General features: G+C 42.7%; 1 protein-coding gene, 1 non-coding gene and 1 pseudogene across 8 annotated transcripts; 1 reads left to right on the top strand and 2 right to left on the bottom strand.

Annotated features, from left to right (window-relative positions):
* Positions 1-457: 457 nt before the first annotated feature.
* Positions 458-559, bottom strand: LOC118971125 (U6 spliceosomal RNA). Its single transcript, XR_005059405.1, has one exon. It is a non-coding gene; the product is annotated as a U6 spliceosomal RNA (small nuclear RNA).
* A 3206-nt stretch (positions 560-3765) lies between these two features.
* On the top strand, positions 3766-7874 carry ARMCX1 (armadillo repeat containing X-linked 1). Of its 7 annotated transcripts, XM_037011107.2 has the most exons (5): positions 3766-3879; positions 4213-4278; positions 4690-4849; positions 5977-6483; positions 7121-7292. In XM_037011107.2, exons 4-5 carry the CDS (start codon positions 6115-6117, stop codon positions 7172-7174), a joined length of 423 nt encoding a protein of 140 aa, XP_036867002.1. In that variant the 5' UTR covers positions 3766-3879; positions 4213-4278; positions 4690-4849; positions 5977-6114; the 3' UTR covers positions 7175-7292. The 7 variants fall into 7 exon arrangements, with proteins under 7 accessions (XP_036867002.1, XP_017517048.1, XP_017517051.1 ...); XM_017661559.3 differs by having other exon boundaries at positions 5977-7874; XM_017661562.3 differs by having other exon boundaries at positions 4694-4849; positions 5977-7874.
* Positions 7875-10744: 2870 nt separating this feature from the next.
* LOC108397796 (WW domain-binding protein 11 pseudogene) lies at positions 10745-12604 on the bottom strand (annotated as a pseudogene).
* Between the last annotated feature and the right edge of the window lie 4864 nt (positions 12605-17468).

Here is a 17468-nt window from a genome sequence, read left to right on the forward strand (position 1 = left end):
ATAGTACAATCCCAAATTATTTTTAAAAGATACATACATACACTCACATTTAATCTATCTATATCCACCTATCTACCTATTTGATATGTACATATATATATAAAACAACAACAAAACCTGGAGAGTCAGTTGAAAAGTTAGCAGTGGTTGTCACAGGATTTATCCTAGGATTGAGGAAGATTGGTTATCACAGTGGTTATCAGAAGAGTGGAGAATATGAACACTTTCATTTTCTGCTCCCCTCTTTTCCTAGTTAACACCTGCTTTCCTTCATCTCAGCTCAAAATTTTACTCCCCATCTCACTTCAAGGCAGCTTTCCCTGATCTCCAGACTCTACCAGTTCATTTACTATATTAACAGTACTCCTTTCCGTCACAGATTTTTCAGTTTGCATATGTGATTATTTCACTGAGGTCTTTTTTTTTTTCTAAAGGTGTCAGGACATTGGGAACTGCACAAAATATGGGATGCTTCATGAATTTGCATGTCATCCTTGGGCAGGGGCCATGCTAATATCTGTATATTCCAATTTTGTATTTGTGCTGCCAAGGCAAGCACTTCATTGAGGTCTTGTTTCCGCTGAGAGCAGAGTCAGTGAGTCAGTGTCTGTCTTTGCTTACCATCATAGTCACAAAAAAGCACAGCACTTGTGGTAGCTCTCCTTCATCCCCTCCTCCTCCCAGTATTATGATGTGGACAACTGCCTTTTCTCAGTCTTACGTAAAGAGTTATGAAAGTGCAGGTTTCAGGCATGCCTCCCACTCCCCGCCCCCTGCCGTCAATCACACAAACACAGACGAAGAAGACATCAGAAACAAACAGCTAATGTCACACTAAATGGTAAAACGTTAAGGGCATTCCCATTTACTTCAAGAACATAATCAGGAGATCCTCAATTACCACTATTATTCAACATGGAGGTTCTGGTCAATGCAGTACATCCAGAAAATGAAAGAATAAGAGATAGAAGTATTGGAAAAGAAGAAATAAAATATCATAATTTGTAGACAATTATGTATGCATATCTATCAAGTATGCATACAAAGGTAGCAAAAATATTAAGAAAGGCCACTAAAAATAAATATATTTTAATAATTTTTCTTTAGAGAGGCAATAACCTGGTAGGAAATATAATCACAAAAGGAATGTCATCCCTAAAGGCAACAAAACAATAAAATACCTAGGAATAAACTTAAGAGGTAATAAGTATGACCTACCTGAAGAAATGTAAAATTTATTTGAGATCACAGAAGTTGATATGCATAGAAAGGCTCAATTTTTTAAAAAGTCAGTCAGTTCTTAAATGAAAGTGCAGATTCATTGCATTTTATGTCACTAAATGTCAATGGTCTTGTTCTATATATTGTTCAACTTGGAACATGACACATGCATTCACATATTCTTTGTACTTGCATGACAAAAGGCAGAAATTGTTAAAAGTGACTGGTGGTGAGTACTCATTGAAGGGCGCTTTTACATTCTGCTTCATACATTTTTGCACTGTTTGCACATTTAAAGAATAAGAAGTGTGTATAATGAGAAAGAGAAAGATTGATTTCTACTGAGCAGATGTATCTTTTTTTACGAGGTGAGTAGTTATTTTTTTTTTAAGTCATAGATGCCTGTGAAAATCTGATGATAACTATGACCCCCTCTCTACAAAAATGAACATATGTATGTGCGTAACTTTATACCATTTCAGGTAGACCACAGAGGTGGCCAGCTGAGAATGCCTGCTCTAGGTTAATCTACGGTCAGAGGGGAGAGTCCCTTGGGTGTGAGCAGACATTCAGATAAGGAGGCACCAAGGTGGGTGTGGGCTGCAGGCAGGGACCTCACCGCAAGGTTTGGTTCTCCCTGGCTGCCCTGCAGGAAGGAGGCCAGAGGAGAGAAGCCCAGCAGGTTGCACCTCTCAGGCCAGGTGGTAGCAGCAGTGTCAGGAGCACCATTAACTCGGGCACCATGCAGGAGGGCAGAGCAGGCAGACCTGGGTGCTCCCCCCAGCAGTCACTCCTCCAGGCTTCATGGAAGCCCACAGCTGCAGGGGAAAGTGGGGGCACCAATCCCTTCTGTCCTCCCCAGTTACCTCTGAGGGAGGGAAGAAGCCAAAGGCATTGGCCGGTTGGCCACCTGACTAAAAGTGGCATTTACCACCTTGGTCACCTGTCCATGTATACTTCTGGAGTGAGCGACAGAGTTAGGTGCCTGATTGCAGGGGATGAGAGGCTCTGGAATATGGGAGGGGGAAGAGGGGCAGCACCTTCCTTCCTCTCTTCTTGACAAAGCAGGGAGGGTCTGACCATTTCTGCATCCCTCACACCCTCAGCTGCCTCTGCTTTAGTGGACAGGAATCTAATTCAGGGCAAGTGTTCAGAACAGCCATCAAATCACAGCTGGTTCACACAGCAGTCAGCCAAGACTTTGGGACATTAAATACATGTTTTATTTAATCAAATAAGTCAGGATTGTGTTGCTTTTGTTTTATCAAATTGTAAGTTGATCCAAAAATAGAACAAGTAATTGTTCATTTGCAGAAATGGTCAGGTTTAGATGACTAGTCATTTGTCTGTGTGAGACAGGGACCATGGGCTTAGACAGAGTAGGGTGAGGGCCTCCAGAAAAAGCAAGGCAAGATATTTACAGTCAAAGCAATGTAACAATGTAAAGTCCCTATCGAAACTCTGTGTTCAGCATTATGCAAAATCAAGGTCACACTAATTCTCTAGGGTAAAGATACTAGACTTGGAATATACACATCTTCAGTGAGATCAGTTAAAGGTCAAAAGGCCAGGAGCAACTTGGCCTGGAAAGTTTGAGTGTTCTGCAAGGGTATCTCAGCATAACCCGTGACTTCACTGTAAACAGCCCTAGTGAACAGACAATAACCCAGCCCACCTGAGAGCAGGGCAGGTGGTACAAGTCCACACCCTAAGCCCTCAGTTTCGAAAAATCCTCAACTGCCTATAAATCCCCTGGACAAACGCACCACCTTGGGCTCTCTTGTCCCCTCCTGGCATGAGCCATGATCTCTTTCCCTTCACTTTATTTCTAAATAAAAGCCCGTACCTTGCTCTCCTACCTTGACTGTTTGCTAAGTTCATTCTTCGACGCCACAAACAAGAACCCCAGCATCATGTGGACTAATTCATAGGTCATGTGAAAACATTTCAGTTTTTTATTTTAAAACAGGTTAGTATGCTTTGAAAGCTATTTGGCTATAAGCAATAGAAACCTTTTCTTTGTGTTATAAATAAATATAATGAAGTTAATGAGGTCCTTTGAGTTTTCCCCTCTCGCTTAAATTCTTCACTCAAGTGAAAACAGCACCATTTTATTTTCTCAATATAAAAGTAGTGCATTGCGGATTTTAAGAAGGAACACTAAAGTTTAACAAAGTAAGACACTCCCACCTTTATCTTTTTCTGAGATCTTTCCTCCCATTTCCTACAGAGGTGCAGGGGAAATGTTGCACTTTAATGGCTTGGGGGGATGTGAAGGAAGAAGCAGTTGGACAGGGAGTAGAGAAGGGAAAAAGCTATTCCTCAAAGAGGAAGAAAAGACTAATGGACCTGGGAGCAGATGCAGTCTCTCCAATTTAACCAAAGAAAGGGAAATTCCAAGTACAAGGAGAAGCTGTCCTGGCTCTGGGATTGGCAGAGGAAAATGAGTGGCAGGACCTGATGTGGTGGGGAAGGAAAGGGGTGGGCCGGCTCCTGCCGCACTGCTGGTGGGAGTGGTAATCGGGGTCCTGAGCTCACGGGTGACGTGGCCCTCACGTGAGCAGGAGCCGACGTGTGCAGACGTCTTCGTTTGGTCCGGTTGCCATCTCCTTATTGCCCTGAGGGCGGGAGGGCCAGCGGCCAGGGAAGGAGGAGGAGGTAACTGCAGTGATCCCAGCAGGGCTGTTGTGGGTGGATGGGCACAGCCTCGGGAGTCCCTGCGGTGTGGGTGGCGGAGGGTGGAGACCAAAGAGGGACAAAGCTTGCTTTCCTCACACACTTGCACTATCCCCAGCCCTTCCAAGAATAAAAATGGTGGACTTTGGGAGACTGAATCCAGGGGAGACCCCAGACCGGAAGGGGGGAAACCCGAAACCTTTGGTATCCAGGGCCTTTAAGCGGGAAAGGCAGATATTAGGACATGTGTCTTGTGTGCTGGTCCACCTACCAAGCCAGAATGTTGGGGCAGCGCGTCTGTCTGTCATTCCCCAGGTCTTTCAGTAGGGCGCTGTACCGCTCGGAGCAAAGGAATAAAGAAACTGCCCCGAATCCCTGCAGGTCAGTGTAAAGGTGGGAGTGCCCCGCGGCTCGTTGAAGGGCGGGGATGGCTGAGGTCCTTGCCTTGGGCTCATTTCTGACTCTCCTGCTATCTCCGTGCTATTTTATGTAGGAAAAACGATGTGACAGCGCCTGCAGGGGAAATGGGTGTCAGTGGGGGACTTCGCGAAGGGGGGTCAAGTTTTGCTCCTCTCGTTTTCCCACCCCCCTTGCCCCACCTCCCCTCTTTCCAGAGGTTCGAAGGGGGTGTGGTTTTTTGCTGGGAAAATGGCCGCCCGCTGGGGTTAGGGACCTGGGAAAGGGGACGGGGCGGAGGGAGATAGGGAGGCCGTGCTGTAAGACGGCTGAGGTCAGCAGAGTCCTGAGAAGGGGGGAAGGGTGGGAGCCCAAAAGGAGAAATCCATTTGGCAGCCAGGACCTTGAATTTGGAAAAACTGGTATTGGGACTCTCCGAAGTGCTGTTCTGTCTGCCCAGCCATCTGTCTGCCTTTGGCCTGTGTCTGTGGATCTTGCGCCTGGAGGCCGTTTCACCCCTTGAGGCAGGAAGAAGAGGAAGATTGTCCAGAAACCAGTAAGTAAAAGTGAGGGTGGGGGCACTATTTGGGGAGCCCTGGGCTGGAGCATTGTGGATATCACAAACTCGCGTGGACCCGTGGACCTTCTCCTCATCCCCCTCCCGAGCCCCTCTCTATACAGTTTTGGAGCTTGCAAAAGAAAGTGTTGTGCAGGTACCCAATCGGGAAGGAAGTGACTGGAAGGGTGAGGTGTCACGAGAGTCCTGGGGTGGAGATGGGGAGGACCTTGCTCCAAATCACTCCTTGAGGTACAGTGTCCTTGGTGTTGGCCCGTTCATCAAGCACTCAGTCCAGAGTTGTCAGTTCTTAGGTTTGGTGGAGGAGGAAGCCGAGATGAGGGAGGAAGGAAAACTGCTCCTGAGCAGTTGAAGTTGATATAATGGATGGGAAGAGGAGTGACCTGGTACCTCTGCGGATGGCAGGGGGGGTGGGTGAGGGGGTCGCTGAGTCAAGGCGGAGTTCCAGTCCTTTGTGCAGTGTAGGGCTGGCTGGCTTCTAGACAGACATTCCACCATCATGCATTTTGTTACAGGGAAGGGGCTGTGGCGCCAGGTTTGGAGGAAGTGGCTGGGGGTTGGTGGGTGGAGGATTGGAGGAGATCAGAGGAGGCAGGGGAGGGAGAGGATGAGTTTCAAAGCCAAAGCCCTGTGAGGAGTGGAACACAATGGAAGATGGGAAAAAATACTGGGCTATGCAGAAGGAGGGCCAGGGATTCAGAAGAGGGATGTGTGTCCTGTCCAAGGACATCTGTCCCCTGAACACTCACCAGCCTCCTCCCCATCCCTTTGTATACAGGACACAGCGCACTTCCAGGCCTGGACCTGTGGGTGTGTGTGTGGGGGTGCCACTGCTCCCAGAACATCTGGAGGGGTAGGGAGATAGGGAACTGATTAGATACCATAAATTTAACATACCAGGTTGGGGTGGTTGACCTTGAAGTTGGAGGATCTGGAGGTAGGGACAATTTTCAAAAGTATATTATGAATATAGGCAAGGAAATCAGTGATCTAGCCCTGAGTACCTCCCATGACTCTGTCTGTTTCTTGGTCTGTAGTTTAGTCTGTCTGCATGCAAAGGTCCAAAAGGAGGAGACTGAAACCTCAAATCTTTCCTTCATTCCTAGGTTCCTTTATATGTGCGTCTGCAGCAGAGGCTGCCCGCTGTAGCTGAAGACTCCACCGTCGACGCTGGAGCGCACCACTGAGCCAGAGCAAGGCCACTCAGCCTGGGTTAAGAATTTGGTTCAGACACCCACCCCAGCATGGGCCGCACTAGGGAAGCTGGCTGTGTGGCCGCTGGTGTGGTAATCGGGGCTGGTGCCTGCTACTGCGTGTACAGACTGGCCTGGGGAAGAGATGAAAGTGAGAAAATCTGGGATGAGGATGATGACCAGGATGAGGAGGAATATAGTGATATTGCAGAGACCGGGGTCGATACTGGGAAAGGAGCTAAGGCTAATGCTGGGGCAGGTGCTGGAGCCAGACTTCAGGGTGACTCGGAGGCCAAGGCTGAAGTGGGCGTGGAACGCAAGACCGGTTCAGATGTAAAGATGGAGGCCCACTCCAGGGCCCAGAGTGGAGGTGGCCTAGAGGCCAAGGCTAAGGCCCTTTTCAGCACCCTGAAGGAACAGGCAAGTGCGAAGGCAGGCAGAGGAGCCAGGTTGGGTATCATCTCTGCCACCAGGATCCTTGCACCAAGTTTACCCTGCCCAGGAGGCAGGGGTGGAGGCTGCCACCCCACCAGGAGTGGGGCTAGGGCTGGGAGCAGGGCAAGTGGAAAACCCAAGGGAAGGGCCCGAGGTAAGAGCACAAGGACTCCAGCTACAGCTTGGCCTGTTCGTAGGGGCAAGTTCAACTTTCCCTACAAAATTGATGATATTCTTGGTGCTACTGACCTTCAGAAGGTCCTTAACATCCTGGAACGATCAAATGATCCTTTTATTCAAGAAATAGCCTTGGTCACTCTGGGTAACAATGCAGCATATTCATTTAACCAAAATGCCATTCGTGAATTGGGTGGTCTCCCAATTATTGCAAAAATGATAAAAACGAAAGATCCCATTATTAGGGAAAAGGCTTACAATGCTCTCAATAACTTGAGTGTAAATGCTGAAAATCAGGGCAAGATTAAGACGTATATCAGTCAAGTGTGTGATGACACTATGATCTGTCGCCTGGACTCAGCTGTGCAGATGGCTGGACTAAGACTGTTAACCAACATGACTGTGACTAATGATTATCAACATTTGCTTTCCTATTCTTTTCCAGATTTTTTTGCTTTGTTATTCCTGGGAAATTACTTCACCAAGATTCAGATTATGAAACTAATTATAAACTTTACTGAAAATCCAGCCATGACAAGAGAGCTGGTCAGTTGTAAAGTACCATCAGAATTGATTTCCCTCTTTAATAAAGAATGGGACCGAGAGATTCTTCTTAATATCCTCACCCTATTTGAGAATATAAATGACAACATAAAAAATGAAGGGCTTGCATCTTCCAGGAAAGAATTCAGCAGAAGTTCACTGTTTTTCTTATTCAAAGAATCTGGAGTGTGTGTTAAGAAAATCAAAGCATTAGCAAATCACAATGATCTAGTGGTGAAAGTCAAAGTCCTAAAAGTATTGACCAAACTCTAAATGGGGATCTGTCCCAAACAAGTGTGCGGTAATTATTAGTTTGCACTTGGAAACAATGCATTTTGTAAATTGCTTGTTTTTCACTGTGCTTTTATGGCAAAGAGATCCTTTCAGCTGCTATTTTGGAATAGTATCACAGGTCATCAACAGTGATGCTGGTTCTGACAGTTAGTTTTCGGCTGGATTATTTTAAGGATGCCAAATGAACTAGAGCTTGTACAAAGAAAACATTTATTGATTCCATCTTGCTACCTATACTGAAGATATTTTTACTCTTCTACCTAAACTGATACTAAACTAATCATAAGCTATACTTTTGTATTGGTTTACAGTTGTTAATCTTAGACTTGTGTTTCATCAATAAAGTTGTGTGTTTTAACTAACAAAAAGAAATTTATCATGTTCTTGAGTTTATGATGAATTTGGAAAGACAAGATGTATGAAACAAAAACATATTAGCAAAACCAGGAGCCTCTGATCATGGCCAGCTGCTTTCTGTTAGTGCTTAGAGGCAGCAGAAACTTCCCCAGGCAGCAGTGTTCAAGGAGTTTTACAGAGGTGGGGACACTTAAGTAAGCTGGGCTGGAAGGATAGCATACAATGGTGAGAAGGGCAGAGGGTATCGGAGGAGGGAGGAGTGGTGGGGAGACATGCGAGGAGGTGGGAATCCTGCTCCAGCAAGGAAGAGACTGGCCTGCCTTTGTGTGCACGGTGTGGGGCAACGGAGTGATGGGAAATACAGTCTGGCTGTTGGGCTGAGCCCCATTCGTGGAAGAACCCCAATTGCTAATCTGAGGAATCTGCATATTACTCCATGCACCTGTGAGAGATACCAAAAACTTGTGATCAGAGGAATGATGGGATGAGAGGAAAACGAAGCTGATTTGTGTGCAGGGTGGGTTGGAGTTGGGGTGGGAGCAGGAGTGGCCACTGGAGATTGGAACACCAGTTGCCACCCAGTACAGGTACCAGATGACACAGGCATGGTGTGTATTTCACTGCTGGCCATGGCAGTGGTAAGGGCAGGAAGGGAGAGAGAGACCCTTTGAACGATGAAGTGCTGGAACCTATTCTGGGGGCATGCAGAGAAGGACACCACTTTTATTTCGGCGTCCTGGGACATTTGATAGGAAAATGTCCTTCTTGGCCAACTCTGGTGTCAGTGTAAGTGAATACATTAATTACTATTTTGAAATAATAAGAAAATACAATCGAAGAGAGGAGAATTTTTAGTGCTTCTATCACATTTCTTTTATAAGGTTGGTTGGGGCAGGGTCTTTATGGAACCGTCGAGAGTGTTGTTGGCATTCGTACTGGAGAAGATCCACCTGTCTTCCACCCCAGGGTGTGGGGAGGGTGTGGTGGGAGGGGCACTCTCTAACTGTGCTGGTGGGAACAGACAGCAGTACAAGGTCCGTTTGGACATGTGTTTCGGGAGCCTTCAAGGTGTGCATGCTCTTTGACCAAGTAATTCCACCTGTAGAGGTGTATCCTTAAGAAATAACTGAATAATTGGCTTGTATGAAGCTGTGCCTCTTCTCACCATTTTGAAGAGTGAAAAATTGTGAAATGACCTGAGTTTCTCAAAATAGTCACTCAGCGTAGCAAATTAGGATATGTCTACATATTGAAAACTTATGCATCTCTTGAAACTGTTAATGGACATCTACACTTATTTACTTGGAAAAAATCTGGCACATAATGTTTAGTGGAAAAGCCAGTGACATGACTATATACATAGTATATCCCATGTGTGAGTAATACAAAATATTTACATGCATTAAAACTTTTAAAAGGATATATACCAGAATAAGAATGGTTATGGATAATAAGAGTGCATGAATTTAATATTAATATTTTTCCTTACCTATGTTTTCTTATCTGTAATATATGTTGATCTAAAAAATTGTTTTGAGGTGTAGCTGGCATACAATATTATATTAGTTTCTGGTGTACAGCATAGTAATTCAACAATTATACACATTATGAAATGCTCACCACGATAACTACACCAGATGTAGTTACCATCTGTCACCATATAAAGGTTAAAAAATAATTGTCTATATCCCCTATGCTGTACTTTTCATCCCCATGATTTACTCATTTTATAATTGGAAGTTTGTAACTCTTAATCTCCTTCACCTATTTTTCCTACTACCCCTGCAACCTCTCCTCTGGCAACCACCAGTTTTTCTCTGTACTTATGAGTCTATCTCTATTGTTTAGTTTTGTTTCAAGATTCCACATATAAGTGAAATCATATGGTATTTGTCTTTCTCAGCTGGCTTATTTCACTCAGCATAATACCCTTTAGGTCTATCCATGTTGTCCCAAATGGCAGGATTTCTTTTTTATGGCTGAATAATATTCCATTGTGTATATGTACCACATCTTCTTTACCCATTCCTCTGTCTATGGACACTTTGGTTGCTTCCATATCTTGGCTATAGTAAGTAATGCTGCAATAAACATAGGGGCACATTTACCATTTTAAATAAGTGATTTTGATTTCTCCAGGTAAATGCCCAGAAGTGGAATTGCTGGGTCATGTGTTATTTGTTTTTAATTTTTGAGGAACTTCCACACTATTTTCCATAGTGGTTGCATGAATTTACATTCCCACCAGCAGAGTAAGAGGGTTCCATCTTCTTCACATCTTTGCCAACACTTGTTATTTCTTGTCTTTTTATTTTCTTTTGCTGTAGAACACTTATTTATTTATTCCATGAGTCACTCAAAGTTTAGGTCAGTGGGAAATAATTTTAATCAAAGAATTGTACATTATCTTCTCACATATCTTGCTTTGTATTAGGAAATGACATTGTCATCCATTTCACTAAAACATTACAGAATATTTACAAGAAAATATTAAAAATAAGTCAAACACAAAAGACAAGATGGGTGAAATACACTGGTTTTTCAGAGATCTCTACTCCAATGCCCACAGCACACAAGAGGAGCATCAAAACAAATAAAGATCTCCCTGATCACAGAAGGGAAGGAATTAGATGAAAATGTTGGTGAAAGGGAATGGATGTTAGCAGCACTGCTTCAATAACCAATTTGCTCTGAATGAAATACCCTCTCCTATATGTAGTAAATTCTGAATAAGGCTAAACTTTAGGATACTTCTTGAACTAAAATTAGGAAGTACCCTGACAGTGAAAGTAGCTCTTTCCCTTAAGTTTAATAAGAGTCTGTTTCTTCTTCAGCCACTGATGTGAAAAGAAACCTGTCCTGGCGTCAAAAGCTGTCACAGCCCTTCCATCTCTTTCATGAAAGTTTCATAAACATCATCCTTAGTTTGTATTGAGACAGTAACAGATGGACCAGGTTTGGGGACAAGAGGCACAGCAGAATCACCCTCTCACTTTCTTTGGGGAGTAGCAGTGGCCCCTTTATTCCCCCCAATGTACCCTCTGTGCAGTGGGCACAAATCTTGGCCTTGGGATTAGTGATCTGTGGCTTGGCACTGATGGTTGCTGTAGCTTTCTTCTCAATGGTGGCTATACTCATATTATCCCCTTTGGGTCACTGAATCAAGTTGGGCGGAGCACTTAAGCAGCTCTGGGTTCAGCAAGGGAGCTGGTGGGAAAGGCCCAGGTGGGGTAGGTCCAAGTGGGGGCATAAAAGGTGGGCCCATCATGCCTGGAGGAGGGGGAGGACTACCTGGAGGTACAGGGGGAGGTGGCCTTGGTGGAGGACCCCAAAGAGGAGGGCCAGGAGGCGGACCTGGGGAAGTGTGAGGGGGTCAGCCTGATGGTGGTCCTGGAGCTAAAAGTCAGGGTAAAGGCCCTTGGAGTCCTGGCATTCTAGGTAGTCTCAGGAATGGAGGAGCTCCTGGAGGTGGTCCAGGAGAAAGATCTGTAGGTGGCCCAGGTGGCCACAAACGTAGAGCAGGTGGTGGTCCAAGAGGAGGTGGTCCTGGCATGGGAAGTGCTTGTGTCTGAGAAGGACAAACAGACTGTGGGGGAGCTTGCTGCTGTGAAGAAGCAGTAGATGTGCGGTCAGAAAGAGATTCCTCTTTATGGTGTTTTTGTGATTACTTTTCTGCTCTGTCTGGAATCACCAGAATCATCTTCATCATCATCCTCAGAAAATTGCTCTACTTCCCATCCCTCTTCAGGGATAACCTGTCCTTCCATTTGAAACCTCTTGGCTTGAAAAGGAGTTGGTTCCTTCATGTTCTTCTTTTTCTTCCTTGATTTTCCAGGCATACCTGCAAACCACACACTCAGACCTGAGTTGTTTCCTTCACTGTTGTCTCTCTCATGATCATCATAGTGCACAAATTCATTCTCTTCACTCACTCTGTCTGATCTGTCAGCATTGCTGTCATCATGCTTATCTTGATCTATGTCCCTGGGATAGTCGTCATCTTCATTGGTGCTGGTATCATAATCCTAGTCACCCCATTGAGCAAGTTCAGGACTGTGTAACATGTCTTCATCTCACCAATGAGGAGGAAGATCTATTGCAAAGCCCACTTTATGGCCATACATTTGCAAGACTTGAGGAGGAGGGCCAGGCAGTTTTCTGCCAGGGGACAAATGTGGAACACCATGTCCGAGAAGTATAGGAACTGCCCGAGTTGGATATCCACAGGCTAAGGTCATAAAGATGGAGGGTGGCTGGGCACCAGGAAGTGGAACATCCTGGATCAAAATATTGGAAAGAGCATGTGGCATATCTGGGAAAGGAATACTCTCCACTTGCACACGCTGAGCATTCTTGACAGCCTCAAAATATTGGCTAAATTGAGCTGTCTTCTGTTCATATTCTACTTCTAGCTTTCTCAACTCCTTGTAAATATCTGGGTTCTCTTTTTCATAGAGTTGTAGAATATGGTCAAAGGTTTCACACAGCTTTTTAAGCTTGTCTTTCAGAGCCTTCTCATTTAACGTTGCTTGTTTTACTGGGTTAAACTCCGTGCACCCAATTTCTCCATGTCTTGGATAATGTTTGGGATCCTTCATCTTCCAAACTGCAGCTCGTATCATCATGCACTGTTTTTTTTGTTCTTTAATTCTCTGTTCCACACTTCGTTTTGGGCTTGGTCTATGGGTTTCATAAATTTTTCCCTTTTAGTGGATGACGTAAATCTCCATCTCATGGTGACAACTTGTATGGTTCACTTGTTCATTAAAAAAAACACCCCAAAACAGAAAACACTTCTGCTGGGCTCCTGATACTGCAGGAAGCAGGGAGGAGACAATTATCAGCCTCTTTTACATGTCAGGGCCTTCACCTCAGCCTCCTGGTCAGCCGCCCAGCCGCTGCCTTCTTGAAACCTCTTGCTCCTCCCTTTTGTGTCTTTTGGATAGTGGCTATTCTGACTGGTGTGGGGTAATATCTCATTGTGGCTTTGATTTGCATTTCCCTGTTGATTAGTGATGTGGAACATCTTTTCATGGGCCTGTTAGCCATCTGTATGTCTTCTGTATGTTGATTTTTTCTGTAATTATTGGGATAGAAAACTGTTGAATACACACTAGCTTGGAAGTAAAGAAGATGAGAGAATGGGAGAATGGGCAGGTTTTACATGGATATGTTTGGAACACATACTGAGTAGGAAAACATTAAGGTCAAAAAAGATGTGTTAAAACTGATGGATGAGTTGTCAAGATGTGATAATAAGAGCCCTTACATCATATGATTAAAAGAGGTAATGTATGTAGAGTGCTAAAATAGTGCTGGAACAGAGCAGTTAATCAGTAAAAGTGAAACCCTTAATTAACTAAAAGACAGGGTGGATAATTTTTGGTTTACCTTTTTTTAAGGTGTCATTCTACCATTTACTAGTTGTATTTCCTCCCCAGCTATATTGAGATATAATTGATATATAACTCTGTGTAAATTTAAGGTATACATTCTGTTGATTTAATACATTGATATATTGCAAAATGATTACCACCATAGCATTAGTATCACCTTCCTCCTGTCACATAATTACAATTCCTGTTTTGTGGTGAGGACATTTAATATCTACTCTCCGAGTAACATTCAACTATGTAATTGGTATTATTAGCTATAATCACTATGTTGTACATTAGATCCCCAAAACTTGTTAATCTTATAAACTGGAAGTTTGTGCCCTTTGACCAATAGCTCTCCATTTCTCCCACCGCCAGACCCTAGTAGTCACCACTTCAGTGCGTTTCTCCTAGTTTAGCTTTTTTAGTTCGACATATAAGGGATATGATATAGTATTTATCTTTCTCTGTCTGACTTGTTTCACTTAGCATAATGCCTCAAGTTTCATTTAAAATTATCACAAAAGGCAGGATTTCCTTCCTTCTCATGAATAATATCTATTTATCTATCCCATATTTTCTTTATTCATTCATCTGTTGCTAGATACATAGGTTGTCTCTACATTTTGACTACTGTGAATAATGTTTCAGTGACATGGGCATGCAGATATCCCTTTGAGATCCTGTTTCCATGTCCTTTGGGTATATACCAGAAGTGGGATTGTAGGGTGATATGGTATTCTATTTTTAATTTTTTGAGGAATCTCCATACTGTTTTTCTTCGTGGCTGTACCAATTTACATTTCCACCAGCATGAACAAGAGTTCCTCCTTTTTCTCCACACTTTTGCCAATACTTGTTATCTCCTGTCATTTTGATGATGACCATTATAACAGGTGTGAGGTGATAGCTCATTGTGGTTTTTATTCATATTTCCCTGATGATTAGTGATGTTGAACACCTTTTCGTGTACCTGTTGGTCTAGTGGAATTTAGTAAGTAAACTGTTAAAATAATTCCTCTGAGGAATAGGGTCTTTGTTCCCTTCTAAGAACTGAAAATGCTTTCCCTATGTGATCTCATCAATTTTTACAACATTCCTGATGCCTGGGTTGATGTTACGATGGTTTAGACATAAAGCCTAAGCCAATGTTTCTCAAAATAGGGTTAGTGTAATCCTGGGAATTCACATACATATTTTGGGTTTCACAGACTCCCTATAAATGTTTTTTAAAGTGTCCTTTATTCCTTAAAGAAATTCAATATAAATGTATCCTGTATTTTCAAGAGCCACCAAGTGACTTGGAGTCAAATTTTATGTTTATGTTAAGTATTGTCATGGCACTAAGTAGTGCTACTATATTCACTGATCATAAGGTAGACAATCCCCCCCCATAGTTTAGTATCTCTGAAATTATGATGCATCTTACAGTTGTTGGCACTTTGTCATGGCATTGGGCCATAGCTTTAGAAGTATTTTTTCTTTCTTAATGGTATACAAACAAATGACATATCTAATAATCAAAGACTTCTTAGATCAATGAAATTTTGTTTCTAGTCAATGACAAAAATGTAAAGTCAATGTGAAAAATGTAATTTAATACATAAAGAAGGCATTTGCTCCCTAATAAGTACGTCACTTTGGACTGATTATTTGCAGTAGCTTTAATTAAGAAAGTGGCAAAGGGTTGAGAGGAAATGATCAGGCCCCCTCTCCTGAAGGAATGTTTAAGTCAAGAGAATCAGTGTTGTTTCCTTTAGTACCATATTCATGCTGCAGATTGTAATTTAGAGCCATCAAAGCAACATAATCAATTTCATGGAATTAATGTTAAATTTGTTTAGCTCTGTACCTTGTTTTTTTTTGGTATCATTAATCTACAATTATATGAGGAACATTATATTTACTAGACTTCCCCCATCACCAAGTCCCCTCCCCACAAACCCCGTTATAGTCACTGTCCATCATCATAGTAAGATGCTGTAGAATCACTACATCTCTTCTCTGTGATGCATTGCCCTCCCCGTGCCTCCCACATTATACATGTTAATCATAATGCCCGCTTTATCCCTTCCCTTATCCCTCCCTTCCCACCCATCGTCCCCAGTCCCTTTCCCTTTGGTAACTGTTAGTCCATTCTTGGGTTCTGTGATTCTGCTGCTGTTTTGTTCCTTCAGTTTTTTCTTTGTTCTTATACTCCACATATGAGTGAAATCATACAGTACTTGTCTTTCTCTGCCTGGCTTATTTCACTGAGCATAATACCCTCTAGCTCCATCCATGTTGTTGCAAATGGTAGGATCTGTTTTCTTCTTATGGCTGAATAATACTCCATTGTGTATATGTACCATGTCTTCTTTATTCATTCATCTATTAATGGACACTTAGGTTGCTTCCATTTCTTGGCTATTGTAAATAGTGCTGCAATAAACATAGGGGTGCATATGTCTTTTTCAAACTGGTCTGCTGCATTCTTAGGGTAAATTCCTAGCAGTGGAATTCCTGGGTCAAATGGTATTTCTATTTTGAGCTTTTTGAGGAACCTCCATACTGCTTTCCACAATGGTTGAACTAGTTTACATTCCCACCAGCAGTGTAGGAGGGTTCCCCTTTCTCCACAACCTCACCAACATTTGTTGTTGTTTGGCTTTTTGGATGGTGGCGATCCTTACTGGTGTGAGGTGATATATCATTGTGGTTTTAATTTGCATTACTCTGATGACTTGTGATGTGGAGCATCTTTTCATGTGTCTGTTGGCCATCTGAATGCCTTCTTTGGAGAACTGTCTGTTCAGCAACTCTGACCATTTCTTAATTGGATTATTCGCTTTTTGTTTGTTGAGGTGTGTGAGCTCTTTATATATTTTGGATGTCAACCCTTTATTGGATCTGTCATTTATGAATATATTCTCCCATACTGTAGGATGCCTTTTCATTCTATTGATGGTGTCCTTTGTTGTACAGAACCTTTTCAGTTTGATGTAGTCCCACTTGTTCATTTTTGCTTTTATTTCCCTTGCCCGGGGAGATATGTTCATGAAGAAGTCACTCATGTTTATGTCCAAGATATTTTTGCCTATGTTTTTTTCTAAGAGTTTTATGGTTTCATGGCTTACATTCAGATCTTTGATCCATTTCAAATCTACTTTTGTGCATGGGGTTAGACAATGATCCAGTTTCATTCTCTTACATGTAGCTGTCCAGTTTTGACAACACCAGCTGTTGAAGAGTCTGTCATTTCCCCATTGTATGTCTATGGCTACTTTATCATATATTAATTGACCATATATGTTTGAGTTAATGTCTGGAGTCTCTATTCTGTTCCACTGGTCTGTGGGTCTGTTCTTGTGCCAGTACCAAATTGTCTTGATTACTGTGGCTTTGTAGTAGAGCTTGAAGTTGGGGAGCGAGATTCCCTCAATTTTATTCTTCTTCTCAGGATTGCTTTGGCTATTCAGGGTCTTTTGTGGTTCCATATGAATTTTAGAACTATTTGTTACAGTTTGTTGAAGAATGCTGTTGGTAATTTGATAGGGATTGCGTTGAATCTATAGATTGTTTTGGGCAGGATGGCCATTTTGACGATATTAATTCTTCCTAGCCACGAGCATGGGATGAGTTTCCATTTGTTAGTGTCCTCTTTAATTTCTCTTAAGAGTGTCTTGTAGTTTTCACTTCCTTGGTTAGGTTTATTCCTTTCACTTTCTTGCTTAGATTTATTCCTAGGTATTTTATTCTTTTTGATGCAATTGCAAATGGAATGGTTTTCCTGATTTCTCTTTCTGCTAGTTCATTGTTACTGTATAGGAAAGCCACAGATTTCTGTGTATTAATTTTGTATCCTGCAACTTTGCTGAATTCATATATTAGTTCTAGTAGTTCTGGAGTAGAGTCTTTATGGTTTTTAATGTACAATATCATGTCATCTGCAAATAGTGACAGTTTGATTTGTTTACCAATCTGGAGTCCTTGTATTTCTTTGTTTTGTCTAATTGCCATGGCTAGGACCTCCAGTACTATGTTGAATAACAGTGGGGAGAGTGGGCATCCCTGTCTTGTTCCTGGTCTTAGAGGAAAAGCTTTCAGCTTCTCATTGTTAAGTATGATGTTGGCTGTGCATATATGATATATGGCCTTTATTATGTTGAGGTACTTGCCGTCTATACCATTTTGTTAAGAGTTTTTATCATGAATGGATGTTGAATTTTGTTGAATGCTTTTTCA

Source organism: Manis javanica, chromosome X, assembly GCF_040802235.1.
Source record: "Manis javanica isolate MJ-LG chromosome X, MJ_LKY, whole genome shotgun sequence".
In the NCBI taxonomy this organism is placed as follows: domain Eukaryota; kingdom Metazoa; phylum Chordata; class Mammalia; order Pholidota; family Manidae; genus Manis; species Manis javanica.